The 17,156-nt window shown below is 39.1% G+C and overlaps 2 protein-coding genes and 1 pseudogene across 2 annotated transcripts; all 3 read right to left on the bottom strand.

The window, feature by feature from the left end:
- Window positions 1–172: 172 nt before the first annotated feature.
- LOC148720470 (adenosine receptor A1-like) lies at window positions 173–1,480 on the bottom strand (annotated as a pseudogene).
- Window positions 1,481–9,670: 8,190 nt separating this feature from the next.
- On the bottom strand, window positions 9,671–12,595 carry LOC111344222 (tetratricopeptide repeat protein 28-like). The gene is made up of 2 exons (XM_022951432.2): window positions 11,443–12,595; window positions 9,671–10,983 (listed from the first exon to the last, which is right to left on the bottom strand). Exons 1-2 carry the CDS (start codon window positions 12,477–12,479, stop codon window positions 10,926–10,928), a joined length of 1,095 nt encoding a protein of 364 aa, XP_022807167.2. The 5' UTR covers window positions 12,480–12,595; the 3' UTR covers window positions 9,671–10,925.
- Window positions 12,487–14,883, bottom strand: LOC111344216 (uncharacterized). Its single transcript, XM_022951428.2, has one exon. The coding sequence runs from the start codon at window positions 14,878–14,880 to the stop codon at window positions 12,487–12,489; it is 2,394 nt and encodes a 797-aa protein (XP_022807163.2). The 5' UTR covers window positions 14,881–14,883.
- Window positions 14,884–17,156: the final 2,273 nt, after the last annotated feature.

Here is a 17,156-nt window from a genome sequence, read left to right as displayed (position 1 = left end):
AAAATAAATAACCTTGGCCATTTTCTTCGGCGGCCAACTTACCAGTGGGCAGTGGTGTGGAAAACAACCAGCAGTTTATATTTAAGTAAAGCACGGATCTCACAGGTGTGCTGTATTAAGAGCAATTACAGAAAAAAACATTTTATTTCATTAATAGTTATGGGGTTATCTTTACATTGTGGACATTTAATTTAATTTAAGTGCAAATTAGTTTAAGAGCCTGTTGTTTAACATGGCAAACATAGTGCATCGGTGATATAATTATTTGAGTGCATGATAAGAAAACTCCATTCCTTTAAACGATTTCACTTGTGTCTGTCCATTGTTTTTTCCGCTCACCATTCAGTGATAACCAGTACAAGTGCTTTTCAAGTCACATATTCGTATATTTTGTATATATTTTGAAGTCACATACATAAATCACATATTCGTTCCCTCTTAACCTACACTGTTGTAGAAACAAGGTTTTAAAGGATCAATACATGTGTAACTGGAACAGTATATGACTCTAAGGACAGCAAAGTGCTTGTCTGATTGTCTGCTTTACTGCTTGTCTAACTTCGCTAATCTTCCAGCAGTAAAGACACGGGTTTAAAGTTGAGTTAAAGGAGATAAGGAGCATTGCTAGTGCCCCACTGACGGCTGAACTTCTTAGAGATAATTTGTTAAAAGTGATCAAAACTACCACTATGCAGTAAGGTAGATAACAGGCAATTAGAGCTAACTGCACCCACAACGCACTGTTCACTGCCTTTCTGTATCGTGCGTTGTTCAATGCATTTGGTTGGCTCTGATTTTGCTGGGCATGATCTTGTATTTGAGTATGATGATGACGAAGCGCTTTAAAAATCTTTGTGTATGATGCGAATGAGATTATCAAGCAGGATGCTATAATTACAAAGCCGTACCATAGTGTTCTGTGGTAATCTAAGCTTTGGAATATGGGAACGACACCGGTTGCAATCCAAAAGGTAGTTAGAACGACATTTACGCTCTTTACAGTTACAATTTGTCTGTATGTCAACCCTAACAACAGGGCTAGAAGCCTATCAACGCTTATTGCCGTCATCGTCAACAAAGACACTGAAGATAAGGCAGAGACTGATATGACTGTTGCGTGGTATGTCCACCGACAAAGACTCCAGTGTTTCGTTAAAATAGGACATCCAATGGATGGCAGCCAGAGGATGGACGACAAGACCAACCAGCAGATCTGTTGTTGCCAGGCAACGATAAAAGAGTTTGGACGGCGGATGAAGAGACGATTCCTTGTGAAGAGCAACAAGGATAAGAGAATTCCCAAGAAATGTTGTGATGGATAACAGAATGTGGAATGTTGACGTATAATAAGCGTGCTGTTGTATTGCACTTGCGATAGACCGGGAGCATGCCAGTTCTGGAACGCTTTTAGTTGGTGTTCCACCTTCTGTTAAATGTGCTGTCGCCATCTTCCTGCCGCTAATATGAAGCAGTCCTTTTTTTTTCCCAGCAGCAGGCCATCTATTATAGCAACGAGAAATATCTCATCTCCACAGCACCTACCGGTCAATTTTACGTAAAACTTACTTTCCCCGTGGATGTTAGAAGAACTACTTTTTCGATAGTGTTCACTAACTTAAAACGACCTTAAGAATGAACCGCTTGTTCTGTTACAATTTTGTGCGTGGGTTTACCTTGCACTTATGATCAACCAAGAGAGGAAACAATCTTTCAACAGTAAGCAAATTTTGTGACATCTGCTCTCACTTTGTGCCTTAAAAGTCCTGGAATAGACACAAAATTGCACATTTTATTTCACTTAGCTAATGTCATATTAACGCGTAATTTAAGTTGCTAAAGGGCGCTTTACTGAACACCGACTTTAATAATTTTAATATCTGGCTAGACTCCCAGCCTGAACATTTCCTTTCCAATTTTTTCTACATAATTACCTCAAATAGCGCCCTTCTTATTTGCAAACAACGGTGTGGACTACAACTAGCTGTTAATTTTGGTCGTTGCAACTTGAATTAAGAGCGAATTTAGCATTAAGAGTTAATTTAAAAAGCAAACTTTAAGACATCAGTGGTTTTATTCTTTGACAATTCAACAGGATGGAAACTCTCTTATCCTAATTTGAATAATGAAAAAGGTATTTGCATTAGCTTTGATCTTATGTCAGGTGACTCCGGGTGTTGAAAGTGTTTCCAAATGTTAGGAACTTGTGAATTTAAATGTGTTCCTCTCAGTAAAGTTGTTTGAGACGACTGCATAAAAAAGACTAAAGCTAAATTCTGTGTTTTAGTTGACACATGCATAACATTTTTTTCTTTCAAGGACAACAAGAGCTCGAGCTTGCTAATGTAATCCACGAGTACCAAATTGATCACAACAGCCACTCAACCTCGTTCCCAGGGCCTTTTCCCTTATTTGGGGGTGAAGTTGATTTGCACTCAAACCGCCAAAAATACGCTTCGTTTTTTGCCAACCGCGGATTCATTATTCGGTCAAATCTTGTTGGCGCTGCATCCAATTTCCTTTTCCAATCATCAGTTATTTTTTCAGGCTACGAAATCTTTCCTTTACAAAATTATAAAATTCGTATTCTAATTGCAGATGTTTCCTCATTATATTTTGTACTTCTAGAGAATGTCCTTTCTTATTCATGCTTCTGGCAGATGTCATCTTTGAATTGAGATTATCGTCTGGAAATAGATGACAATTAATTTGGAAAAATAAAAAAAAAAGGAAACGAGAAGGAACAAAAACATCACGATAAGGCAACGAGAACTCAAAGTTAAAATAAGCAAAGTACTTATTTTAACTTTGAGTTAAACACTAACCTGGCTTCTTGTAGATGTTTAGTACACCCATGAAAAATTCAGGTAAAAGTTTCTCAAGAACAGACAGAAAATCTTCCAACTCCTCAGTAACGCCAACCACCAAATAATTTTTGTGACGTTCGTTTTGGCCTGTTCAAGCGCCCGATGTGTTGCTTGCCTAGATGTAGATACAAAGGAAAATGGTTAGATTAAAAACAGTACGGGCCGACTTTAAACGAGGTCTAACCCAATCCGCGGTTTTACGCAGCCAGTGGACCTAAGGGATCCTTCACCAGAGGTTCAGAGTTGATTCAATTAAATAGATGTCCTTCCACTATTAGCTTTCGGCCCTCATGACACTTGACAAAATAACTGTTTATATAACAGCTTGAGCTAAATTTAAGACAGTTTAGAACGCGGTTTTGTTAAACAAAGGCTAAACAAAGTTGAAGTGGTAAACTGGCCACCGTAACGATTACAAAAGCTGACGTTTCGAGCGTTAGCCTTTCGTCGGAGTGAATAGAGGAATTGTGGGTTGTGTGTGCTTTTAAAGGCAGAGAATGGAGCTACGTTATTGGTGGGAACATGGCAACGAGAAAAACAAGAATAAATTAGTGGAATGGAAAGCGTTCGTTGAACCCTGTGGGACTTAGACTGCCGGTTTGAAAGATGAGCTTTTGTTCAAGATTTTTACGGCTTTCCGTGCTACCTAAGTGTAAGGAAAGACCGCAGATTGCCATATGTTGCTTAGAATGATTAGGTAAATTAAAATGTCTAGCGACTGGCTTCGATGTGTCCTTGTCATTCCTTTCCACGTCTCGAAGGTGTTTTCGGAATCGGTCACCTAGTCTTCTGCCTGTTTCGCCGATGTATATCTTTTTGCAATAATAAAAAGTTATGCAATAGATTACATTGGCGGAGGTGCACGTGAATTGATCGGTGATCTTAATGCATCGTTTAGGTCCCGCTATTTTATCAGTGTTGTGAATGAAAGGACACGTTTTGCATCGTGCACGAGCGCATTTAAAAGTGCCTGGTTGGTTATTAGTCTGAAAAGAGCTTCTGACCAAAAAAATTGCCCATGTTGTTGTCGCGTTTGAATGAAATGAGCGGAGGCTGCGAAAAGATAGTGCTTCTCCCTGGATCGTTTTGAAGTAATTTAAAGTTTTTATGAATGATGGATTTAACTGAGTGGTTGTGAGGGTGAAACGTGAGAGTGAATGGAATGCGGTCGGAATCTTCCTTATGCGACATTTGTAGTGCTGAATGTCGATCAATAAGTTGGGCGCGGTGGTAACCCGCTTGAACCACAGAAACAGGGTAACCACGTTTATCGAAAAACTGGCACATTGACTCTGATTTGTGGTGGAAATCAGATTCATCATTGCATGAACGACGAAGTCTTAGAAACTGAGAAAAAGGAATGGAATTCTTAACGTGAGATGGATGCGAAGACAAATATAACAAGTAATTATGCAAGTCTGTAGGTTTGTAATACACACTAGTGCATAAAACGTTACCTTCAATTGAAACTTTGATGTCTAAAAAGGATAAAGAATTTTCAGAAATTTCCCGGGTATATTTCAGAGCCGGGTGAAAAGAATTGACTGCGGTTATGAATTGAGTGAGCTCCTCTCTGGTAGAAGAGGTAGTGCCGATACAGTCGTCGATGTAGCGAAAAACAAACCTATCAAAAATAAAGACGTAAAGACACACATTTTTAATTTAAGAAGAGAGAGGCGATTTACATAAAACTATCACTAAATTTTCCACATAATTAATTAAAAATAACTTGATTATTTAATTATTTCACAAAGCCTCACAAATTATAAAAATTGTTATCTTGGTAAACTTTTCTCCCCTATTTTTGCCACTTGCACTGTCAATTTTGGCATGAAAGTTTGGCAAGTCGCATGCCTTTCAAACAGCATCCAAAATTGCTCGGTCCTTTTCAAGGACCCAGCCAATTTGTTGTTCTCCTGCCTCAGTTAGACAAAACACCCCAATACCATACTGAGAACCATATGCGAAGGTCTTTCTCCACTGTTGATCTGATCAGCAGGACCTTCCAAGCATTGAAGTTTTATTTTTAGCCTGGTGGCAGTATTACAGGTTTAAAAGCATTCGTTGTTACCTCACAACTGTCCAGTAACTAACGAGTTACGACGAAATTCTCCAAGCTGATAACTGGCTCTAAAGTCTCCGCCATTTTAATTCTCCTAGCAACCTTTGTGCCGCTAACTAGTTTCCATGCTTCGAAGTTAGGAGCGGGACAACACGATAGGGTTTCACTCGCCAAGTACGATCATTTTATTGAAGCGGTCGCCCAGTTAAACTTTCAGAGTGATTTTTTTAAAAGCTTTTTGATGATTTTTTTTTTTGCACAGATAAAGTAATTATTTCTCTGTACACTTTTCAGCAGGTTCGCGTGCGTGTTGTTCTCACGTGCACTTTGGTCACGGAACAAAACCTAAGTCACGTGATCAAATATTTCTGGCGGCCATGTTTGCTGTAAAAGGCTTTACTTGGCTTAGAAGTGGTTCGTGTATGTTTATAATCAAACTGACGAAGATGAAATGTACAAAACGACTATCAAAGTCTCAAGATGGATAAATATTTACACCTTTAGTAGGTGCGTCGAGCTACAAAGTTCAAATGTTTTCATTTGGTCGAATACCATGTTGGAAGTAGCTAGTACAGGTTAAAGGGTTTATCCTGGAGAAATGGCCCACTTTTGTCATTTTTTTACTCTGGGTAAGTTAAGTGGATAAAATTTGGCTTCAGTTAAAGTTTAGGTGACTTTTGATAATGTTATTTATACTGCACAAGGTATAAGTGAGTGGCAAGAATTGAGCCTTTCTCCAGAATACCTTTCTATCGTTTTATCTTGATGAACTGGGCTGTAGGTTTTATGTCATTCAATATTTATTATATCCCGATGATAATACACAGTGTCAACCCTTTTATCAACTTTTTCATCATGAATTACAAGACAGAAATTTGTTGAAACAGATAGCTGTTTTAGTAAGAAAATGGAAGGGTATACATTGTCATATTTCTACATCAGTATTGTCTACATGTAGGAATTACCCATGCCAGCATAATATATAGGGGCTAGACAGGCGCATGACTATTTTCACAGGGAGTTTCTATGTATATGGAAGCCATTGCCCACCTCACAATAACAATAATTAAACTCATAGTCCATTGCAAGGTTACCTACTCCCTGCCAACCAGTACCAATATTTACACCTGGAAAAGGTCAGGCACTTTGAGCTTACAGTATCTTGCCCGAGAACAAAATACAATGCTCCAACACTAGACGCCAAAACTGAACTAATTTCGAGTCCAGTGCACTAACCATTCAGCCGGGGCCACCATGCCTCTTCAGTCTGATCCTGATCCTTATGATTAAAGTGGGGTGAATGGGGTCAATTGGGATTAGGGTGGAACCCTTATAACATTGCATAAACAATAGTGACTTATGGCAACTTAAGGCGACTTTAGGCGACTTAAAGGTGACTTTAGGCGACTTAAGGGTCCCAGACTTTCATTACGCACAAAGTTCTTCTCAGGTCATTGTGCACAACTGAAGTTGTTGGATAAAGAAAACAGTGGCGAAAATAATGGATTGTCTTTGGGATTACGGCTTTTTCTTTAAATATAGATAATTTGGTTTTATGAACTGAGTTCATGGCAGCCACTGTAAAGGGACGGCTGTTTCGAGCGAAGGGTATGGGAGTATTTCAAACTTTTATCACTTTTTCACTTATCTTATTTGCAATGGGGTACATATGATGTAATTGCAGATTGACGATTGTTTAGTAAACTTTTTAACTTTCGTCATTAGCTCCTATAAAATTTTTATAATGCTTAAAAGGCCACAAGTTTATGAACCTTCCAATTTTTTTTATAGTATGGGGGTATGAGGACATTTTTCCGAGCTCAGTTTATTTCTAACCTTTTCATCCAGTTAACGGTTTGGTTCGCGTCCGGCAAAAAGATAATAGCCAATTCTAACCTCTTTTCTCCATTGTTAAGTGCAGAAGGCGCATGATTTCCTAAGAACTCATGATTCCATTGTGCATACAATAATTGAATTAGAGAAAACAACGGCGAAAACGATAAATCACCTTTGGGACAACGGCTTTGTTCTAGAAAATAATTTGTGTTAGTAGATGAACTAAGTTGATAATGCAAATTTTCCACTCCTAATAATAATAATAATAACAATAATAATAATAATAATAATTTTATATTTATATTGCGCAAATTAACATGTGAATATGATCAAATGCGCATCACAACACTTTCCGGGGGACTTTGGCTGGACTGCATCGGCAGTTTACAAACAATCGAAGGAAATTCATTTGAAGATGCCCCCTCCCCCCACATCACAGTAATCTCGTGAGTGGGTTCTTTAACGTCCCCTGCCTAACCGAATTAAGTAATTAAGATGCCCCCTCCCCTCAGTAAACAGGCCAGACCACATTACAGTAATCTCGTGAGTGGGTTCTTTAATGTCCCCTGCCTAACCGAATTAAGTAATTAATAAAGGCTGATAGTTTCTAAAGAAACTGTTTGGAGCTGCGTCGGTGGGGGTAACGAAATAATTTGAACATATCAACAAAGTGGAAATGGTAAATTGGCCACGGTTACGATTATAAAAGCTGACATTTCGAGCGTTAGCCCTTCGTCGGAGCGAATAGAGGAATTGTGGGTTGTGTGTGCTTTTAAAGGCAGTAAATAGAGCTACGTTATTGGTGGGAACATGGCAACGAGAAAAACGCGAATAAATTAGTGGAATGAAAAGCGTTCGCTAATACCTGTGGGATTTAGACTGCCGGTTTTGAAAGCTCATCTTTCATCCCTTCACACAAAAATAAATGTTTAGATAAAAGGTTCGGCTAACTTGATAATGGCTTAGAAAGCGGTTTTGTTTAACAAAGGCAATTTTCACCAAGAGGTTCTTTCAAGCTTGTTAAGAATATCAAACATTCCAAAAATTAATTTGATTTTCTAGTGGACAAATTTTCGTGCTTGCGCATACTTTAATGTCGTGCGGTTGTCGGTGTATATTAAGACATTCGTGTAGTTATCCCAAAGCGACAATCCCGAGGTTAATCAAACTACTTTATCTTCTCGAGTCTTTGGCATCGTCCTGACAAGTATCCGGAAATTTGTGAAAACGCAAATTTTTTTTTACGAATACGGCTTGCTTCCACACGTATCCAGCGTATTTTCTGGCCTTATCCGGAAGTTTTTGAAAACGCTCTCCAGAGTGGAATTTTTTTTATCCGATACAAATACGGATACGTGTGGACGGCCGTATCCCGAAATTTTCCAGTACGCTTACTTCGGTTTCTTGGATCCAGTCTTCACGGCGAGCATTATAAACAAACATGGTGTACAGCAAGGTTGTAGCTTTTAGTTTTGACGTTAAAACAGACTTCGTTAACTCGTCCTTCTTGTTTGGAAATCTTTGCCAATAGCAGCAGCATCTTCTGGCGAGGGATAATGAGCACCGTAAGCTTCGAGAATCTCGCCATACTTGTCAACACAAGATTCTCAGTCGATGCTTTTGGCGATTTGCTTCGTTTTTTATTTTTTCGTGACCGTGAGCAGTAGCTAGTTCAACTTCATCATCGATCCATTCATATGTATCAGCATACTTTTCCTTTGCTTTTTCTGTAGATTTAGACATTTTTTCGAGTGATAAACTACAAGCTTCGACTGATTACACCTCGCAGTAGCTATGGCGAGAAAGAGATGGCGCCAAAATCGCAATTATGCGCATGCCCACTTCAGGATTCTCTCCGGCAAAAGAACTGGGCACCAGAGCAAATCAGAAAATTTCCGGATACAATCGGAAACGTGTGGACGGCTGAAAACGATTCGAATACGCTGCGTGTGGACGCGAAAAGTTTCATATCCGCAAAAAAATATTGGCGGAAAAAAAATTTCCGGATTCGTGGGGACATGGCCTTGAGGAAGTCAACTTGTCCAGCGAACGCTCGTCGTGACGATTTTCTAGACCTTAGTTTGACGTGACATTGAGGGAAATTTTTCGATAAAACTAAGAGATTGCCCTTAGTTCCAAACACATACCACTGCCGTGTTGGTTATGTCTAGTCCATCGAGCCTGACTTTTGCAAACACCGATTTTAAATAGGCGGGAAGACTTGAATGCGCCCCTATCGGTTCGTCAGAGTCAAACACGCGAAAACCGACCAAATACAATCTGAAGTTTTAAAAAAAAGTTTCACGGAGAAATGGTTTCTAAAATACCAGTAGACTTATTTTTGAAACAAACACTTTCAAACGGTTCCGTGTAAAAGCCGTGTACCGACTAAAGACCACCACAAATCTTACAACAACTTGTAATAATAATAATAATAATAATGATATTTTTTGATTTGTAATGCGCAAATATCAATCCAGAGAAAAAAATTTTCATCTTGTACTTATTCATTTGTTAACTGGTGGATCTGAAACAGGACAATACAGTTTTTCCTTTGGGACTTGCGTAACTTTTCCTCTTAAGGCTCCACTCTATCAGCTGTATCAAGAACTATAGTACTACAACACGATTTAATGGCTACAGTAGCGGGTCTTGTGTTCTATTTAACTCAAAACAGGTCAGCAACTTACTACAGTGCATCCGTTTAATTGAATCACTTATTGAAAATCGACCGAATGTATAAAAATAGGCCGCTGTAGTGTATCAATAAACGGATTCGCCCTAGTCATACGCCGCTGTAGTGTATCAATAAACGGATTTGCCCTAGTCATACGCCGCTGTAGTGTATCAATAAACGGATTTGCCCTAGTCATACGCCGCTGTAGTGTATCAATAAACGGATTTGCCCTGATATGTCATACGCCGCTGTAGTGTATCAATAAACGGATTTGCCCTGATATGTCATACGCCGCTGTAGTGTATCAATAAACGGATTTGCCCTGATATGTCATACGCCGCTGTAGTGTATCAATAAACGGATTTGCCCTGATATGTCATACGCCGCTGTAGTGTATCAATAAACGGATTTGCCCTGATATGTCATACGCCGCTGTAGTGTATCAATAAACGGATTTGCCCTGATATGTCATACGCCGCTGTAGTGTATCAATAAACGGATTTGCCCTGATATGTCATACGCCGCTGTAGTGTATCAATAAACGGATTTGCCCTGATATGTCATAAGCTCTACATTATGAATTACTGGCAGTGGGATCCTTCTCCACTCCGTTCTGATTCCAGCCTTGTTACCATTTCAATCAACATTCACTGACAAATTCTTGTCGATCGCTACTTTCATTTATATCCATAATATTGTTTCGTCTCCAGTCTATCATTGTTAATTTAGCACATCGCAATTTTTTTCTTCTCTGTTTGATTCTTGCGTTCACATCTCGCCCAGTGTTGGTTCTCTTTCTGTTTGCTTCGGGTTGTTGGCACTAATTGTACTTGATTTTTTATCAATGTTTACTGGTACGTCAGAATCTTGCGCATTGCTTCTTCCCTTTTTCTGTTTGACTCTTACGTTAGTGTCTCGCGCAGTTAATGATCATATCCTTTTTTAGATTTACTTTTATGCCAGTGTTATTTTCCTCCTTACTTTTGCTCTGTGTTCTGTTTGTTTAACTTTAGTCTTTCTTCCATTGTTTTTTTCTTTTTAAGTTTGATTCTTACACAAGTTTGCACCGTTGGCTGTCTTCTTCTTTGTCTTGCTTGTTTTGCTTCCGGCAAGCAGTTTCTTTCCATCTGTTTGATCGCCACGTTTTTTTTTCGTTCTTTTTTTTTTCCGTCTCGATCGCCATGTTACTATTTCTCAAACTGTAATCTCAAATAAGACTTTGTCAAAAATCTCGAATTTCAAAAGCTTTGCCAATTTCTTGCGTTCAATTTTCCATCCTTATTAATTTTATTCCCTTACTGATATATCTAGTAGATCCAATAGCTGAGTTACGGCTTTCAGTGTCAGCTCTTGCTTTCGATTCAGCCTTGTTTACAAATGCATGAAAAACAACTGCTCGACTTTAAAGAAATTATAAATGTCTGTACAAAGTAATACCAGTGTCCATTTAAAGGCAATTTTCCCTAAGGATAATCTTTTTGCAGGATCATTCATTACTATGGGTATTCTCTACGTCATCGTTGTCCTCTTTGAGTTCTTCATTCCTGAAACAAAAACTATTTATTTGTCAGCATTTCAACTTTAATTAAGCAAACAGATCAGATATTTTAGATAAATTACAGTTACCAAACATACAGCTTTGATAGCTTTGCACTTAGAGGTCATTGGATGGGATTTTGCAAACTTCTAAATTATAGTGTCGATCATACCATGCCGGATGCCAAAGTCACTTTTAGATTATCATGTAATTTTTATAAAACAAAGTTGACCTGCTTAATGTTCCCGTAGTTCTCAGCTGACCGTTTTCATTTTTATGGCCTGACAATCAACATATCTAATCTCCGTTTGTAGAACTATTTTTAGAAACCTCGTAACAAAAGAGATTTTGATTCTAGGCCAATTCTAATTGAAAAGAACAAAATAAGCATAATATTCTGGCTCCGGACACTACGTAGACTGTCATCCTTTTCTTGACATTTTATAGATGAAAGGCAAAGACTTACCCTGTTTTCGTAAAATCAAATGTCACGTTATCTCCCATCAGCACAAACGGTGCCCATTGTGAAGGATTGGGAAAGCCGTTGTTTCTCAACCATTGTACGGCCTGGTGAAGAGATTCACTGGCACTTTCTCCACGAACAAGGTGCCCATAGAAATGATTCATGAGCTGCTCCGTTGCTTCGTCTTCTATGGCCAATGATGCTACCAACACTGAACGTGCACCGGATGCTAAGAATGCTCGAGCGATTCCAAGAACTCCTTCCTTTTTAACCAATCCACGCGCACTGTGGCAACAGCTGAGTACAACCAGTTTTGCTCGCACTTTAACTCCTAAGATGTCAGACATTGTCAGGAGGTAGTCTTCTTCTTGTGGAATACTGCCAGAGTGGCACTGAGGGGAAAGAGCTATCTCTCCTCTTTCAGCACTTCCATGTGCGGCGAGATGCACCAGACTCACTGAAGGTATTTCTTGAAGTACCGCCTGTCTTGTTGCACATTCTCCTAACAAAGGTTGAACGCCCAGCAGTCGACCAATCATCTCTGCTTCCTTTCTAGCACATTGCAGAGGAATAAAGTTGGTGAAACGTCCATTGTAATGCACTTTGCCAACCGTGGGATCACCCACCACCAGTGCACCAGTTTGACTGTGAAAATCCACAGGACATTCTTGAATCAGCCGGAGAGTCGTCAGGGAAGGGACGATGCGGATTTTGTAATTCTCTGATAAATACTTTCCGGCTGGTCCATCACGCAAGGCAGCAAATGGGACTCGGTACGAGAAACAATCGGGCACAACGATGATTTCAGGCTCTGGAAGTAAATCTGCCACAGGAGCGATGATCCATTTGTAACACAAATGAAGAATTCGTTCGGTATCTATGGTTTCGTCACCTCGCAGAGTTGCCCGGCTCTCTCCATATACAGATGTCGAGACGATGTCATCCAAAGATCGATCTTCACAATTTTCTGTGGGTAAAACGCCAAAGCTGGCGGCACTCTTTTTGAAAATTCCCTCCACATTGTAAACATTTTCAGACATAAGTGTGTTAATTGTCTTTCACATGTTCGCTAGCTCGAAAGTAAGTGTCTCCATTTGCTTTCAAAACCCAGAGGGTAACTTTCCGCTCTTCATATGAAATATACAAAAGAGCAGAGTTGGTTTCTTTTTCAGCGATTTTTTCAATCTCAAACCATGATTGTGGATTAACTGAGATGTGGCTTTGAATGGAGAATGTGTCTGCCATGAGTTCCGCGAGAACTCTCGCTCGTCCCAGCTCCTCCACATAAAGAGCATCTTGAAATTTTCCAGTTCCGCAAAACAACTTAGTAAGAAGCTTGAAATGGAGAGTCCCGTGCTCCTCTAACAGGGATATTTCAAATTCCTCGTTTCCTCTCAGAAAACTTCTCATCCGTTCGTAATTTCTAATACTTTCAAGAAGACATTGCTTTGCTTCCTCTGGCTTTGATTGCGATATCTTCAAATGTGTGATACTGAGAAGGCTTTGAAACCCACTCATTTTGGCTCCAATTTTGCTGCTTATTAAGCGAGCTTTCTCTAAATAATCTTCTGCCTTGTCATATTCACCAAGAACTGTGGATAATTTTCCAAGCTCCATGTAAGCACTTGCTATGTTATATCTATGGCCGCATTCCTTGCTAATTGTAAGTGCATTTTCACAATGTTCTTTTGCTTTCTGTTTGTCATTAATTGAGGCAAACACAATTCCCAAACCTGCGGAAGCCCTTGTTTCTACTTCTCTGTCACCAATTGCTATACTGATACCGAGTGCTTTGTCAAAATGTTCTTTAGCTTGCCGATATTTACGGAGCTTACGATAAACATCTCCAAGGCCCAAGAGAGCTGTACATTGGCCTTTTTTGCTTCCAGTTTCTGTTGCTGAGGCCAGTGCTTTCTTGTGGTATTGTTTTGCCTTCTGACATTCGCCAAGGGAGTAAAATAAAGTTCCGAGGTTCCCGTAACTCTCTTCTACTCCTTCTCTGTCGCCAGTTTCTATCCTAATGGCAAGTGCTCTCTCAAGATATTCTTTCGCCTGCTGATATTCACCAAGGGATTGAAACACAATTCCGAGGTTACCGTAACTTCCATCTACTCCTTTTCTGTCACCGATTTCTATCGCGATGGCGAGTGCTTTTTCGTAATATTCTTTCGCCTGCTGATATTCGCCAAGGGATAGAAACACATTTCCGAGGTTCAAGTAACATGACTCGACTCCTTTTCTGTCGCCAATTTCTTCCGCTATGGCAAGTGATTTCTCGTGATATTCTCTAGCCTTCTGGTATTCGCCAAGGCATTGAAACGCATATCCGAGTTTACAGTAACTTACCGCTACTCCACGCCTGTCACCAATTTCTATTGCAATGGCAAGTGCTTTCTCTAGATATTCTTTAGCCTGCTGATATTCGCCAAGGGATTGAAACACACTTGCGAAGTTCCAGAAAGTTGTCGCTACTCCTCGCCTGTTACCAATTTCTATTTCGATGGCAAGTGCTTTCCCAAAATATTCTCTAGCCTGCTGATATTCGCCAAGGGATGTACATAGAGTTCCGAGGCTCGTGTAGCATGTCTCTACATATCGTTTGTAGCCAAATTCTATCCAGATGGCGAGTGCTTTCTCGTAATATTCTTTAGCTTGCTGATATTCGCTAAGGGAATTAAAGACATTTCCGAGGTTCCCGTAACTTAACCCTACAAGTTCTTTGTCGCCAATTTCTATCGCAATGGCAAGTGCTTTCACGTGATATTCTCTAGCTTGCTGATATTCGCCAAGGGATTTAAAGACAATTCCGAGGTTCCCGTAACTGTTTGCTTCCCCTTGTTTGTCGCCAGTTTCTAACGCGATGAAAAGAGCTTTCTCTAGAGAGTCTTCAGCTTGCTGATTTCTACCAAGGGATTGAAACACAGCTCCTAGGTTCACGTAACATGATTCTTCTCCTTGTCTGTCACCAATTTCTATCATGATGGAAAGTGCTTTCTCGTGATATTCTATTACCTTTTGTTCTTCTTCGAAAAATCTAGATACAGATCCAAGTCTCTGGTAAGCTATACCTTCTTCTCTCCTAAGATCGGTCATTTTCACGATCGTGAGAACTCTTCCAAAAAGTTTCTTTGCCTCTACAAACCGACTTTGTGCGCAATATTCGTCTCCTAGATCCTTTGTCAGCTCTGCCGCTTGGTGGAGCGTGATGAGAAGTTTGGTGGCATATCCTGCTGCCTGATTTGTAGAGCCAAAGATTGCGAAGTACAGATTAAATATTATTCTAGAGATATGAAGGTGAATGCCGGAGGCAAGGTTTTGGAGCAAAGTGATGCATTCATTACATAACTCAGTCGCTTGTAAACCACGATCAGTCTTGAAAAGAAATATGGCGACATCTAAACCTATCTGGACTTCTTTTAAGATTTCTGCTCTGCTATTCATTACAGTTTCTTCCTGTAAATAATAATAATAAAAGGATTTTAGGCGTGAGAAAACAAAGAATTAAATTGAATTTTGGAGGAAGAAAGAGAAAAGAGAATTGAAACAAGCGTCTTGAAGGCCATCCCTACAGCTGTTTACAGGGACATGGGTGGTGTATTTTCAAAAGTGCCTCAGAGCAACATATCTTTTCATAGTGTTACTCAATTAACTTTCTTGACTTTTATATGGGCTGCATTTTCGACTCCGATAACTCGGATCTGCTACTAACTCGAAATAAATTTTCAGTTGATTTCCGTCGAACAAGTTCTTTACTGTAATTTGACACTTGGAAACTGAAACCCTCGCTTACCCGAAGCAATTTTGGTTTCCCTACAGATTATTTTCTACACAAATTAGTCCGCAAAAGCCCCAACTAAGCTGGTCATCTCGGGTAAAATTTGGAAGGAGTTTACCTTAAATCATGAATTCCACTTAAAGTCGGAGTTAAAAGCGGGAGTTAATATTTAACTCAAAGAGTTTCTTCCTGTTTCTTTTTCTTTTTGCATGACCCATCCTTCTTCTGCAACTGCAACTGCTTTTCTTAAATTTTTTAAACTTTTATCCTCCGACTCATGCATCGTGTGTCTGATTTTTAAATTTTTTCATTCCAGACTCTGACACTCAAGAATTGTTTAACTTATAACTTCTCTTTACAGTAGTAATATATTATCCAGCCAACTTTTCAGGAGAATAAAGGACTGTTATCAGCTGGGTAGTACGTATTACAATTGATGGAACACTTCTACACATATTAAGATTTACACTGTCATTTGTAGCAACTAGAAAGTTAGATCTTGGAAGTCAATAGCCCAATGTCGAGTTAATCGTGTTATTTTACAGATAATAATTAAGTTGAGGCAAGTTCTCGACAGCAAATCTTTGCCAAAATCTAACTGGTTTAAAATGTTCTCTGCGTAGCAAAAATAAAACACGAATGCAGGGAGTTACTTTAACATCGAATATTAAAACGATCTTTAAAAATGACTAATGAATAAAGGCTGATAGTTTCGAAAGAAACTGTTTGGGGCTGCGTCGGTGGGAGTAGCGAAATAATTTGGATATATCAACAAAGTTGAAATGGTAAATTGGCCACCGTAACGATTACAAAAGCTGACGTTTCGAGCGTTACGAGCGTTAGCCCTTCGTCGGAGCGAATGACGAAGGGCTAACGCTCCGACGAAGGGCTAACGCTCGAAACGTGAGCTTTTGTAATCGTTACGGTGGCCAATTTATCATTTCAACTTTGTTGATATATCCAAATTATTTAAAAATGATCATTTGCTATGTATCGAGGAACCGATAATGGTTATAAAAGAGACGGATTTATTTAAACAGAAATCAATAAAACAACACAACAAACACGTTTATTACAACATTGCGGCTCTCCCGGTCGAGTAGCCTTTTAATGCGCATGTGTGTAAGACAACCGCTGGCCAAATACATGACATTATTGTAATAACCTGGGACGGATGGAGCTAACATTACAGCTTGCTCACAAGATGGTTCAATAAATATCGGAGCTTGCATATCATAGATAAGAGTTTGGTGGTTTTAAATTGATTATATTTTGTCCCATTTTGAAGAACCTACGTTTGATCGATTGCTAAAGAAAATCTTATAAAAGACCGCCAAATATAAATCGACACGACTTTCCGAGTTTCACACATAAGGTGCATTGCACTTTATTGTGGCTCCTTACCTTTAAATCATAATTTTCTGATCTTAAATTTGATATCTGTTACGCCTGATTTGAGGCGGCAAAAAGATCTTTTGAAAATGGGAAAAGAATGTAAGCTGTTTTACCCTTTGCCTTTACGTTTCTTGACAAAAACATTTCAGTTTTGTAAGGCGGGAAAAAAAGAAATTATTTCTAAAATTATCTTTGTTACAGCTTACCTTCTTGTTTAGTATTCTGATCGTATGCTAACGAAACCAAAAGTAAGAAACTGAAATGCAACTTTTCCGCAAAACAAAGATACATGCAAATAGTTATTGTAAAAATGAAGTAACAACTCGATGGGTGAAAAAAACAAAAAAACAAAAACAAAAGAAAACAAAAACAAACAAAAAAAAAAACTGATAGACCGAAAAAAGGAACAAGATTGGATGCCAGTGCGCTGAGAATTTTAATTTCGAACAGTTATATTTCACCCATTTCTAACTTTGGGAACGCTGACAATGCTTTCCGTCTTTCTGAATCTAAACATATTTTTGCCAAATAACAATTGACCCCGCGC

This window comes from Stylophora pistillata, chromosome 11 (assembly GCF_964205215.1).
Source record: "Stylophora pistillata chromosome 11, jaStyPist1.2, whole genome shotgun sequence".
NCBI classification, from domain to species: Eukaryota; Metazoa; Cnidaria; class Anthozoa; order Scleractinia; family Pocilloporidae; genus Stylophora; species Stylophora pistillata.
The sequence above is the reverse complement of the archived record's forward strand: the minus strand, read 5'-3'. Positions and strand labels throughout refer to the sequence as shown.

Coding starts and splice junctions, on each gene's coding strand:
- LOC111344222 (XM_022951432.2), bottom strand. CDS start 12,479: ATGTCTGAAAATGTTTACAATGTGGAGGGAATTTTCAAAAAGAGTGCC. Junction 10,984..11,442: donor TTTGATTTTACGAAAACAGG/GTAAGTCTTTGC, acceptor TTTTTGTTTCAG/GAATGAAGAACTCAAAGAGG.
- LOC111344216 (XM_022951428.2), bottom strand. CDS start 14,880: ATGAATAGCAGAGCAGAAATCTTAAAAGAAGTCCAGATAGGTTTAGAT.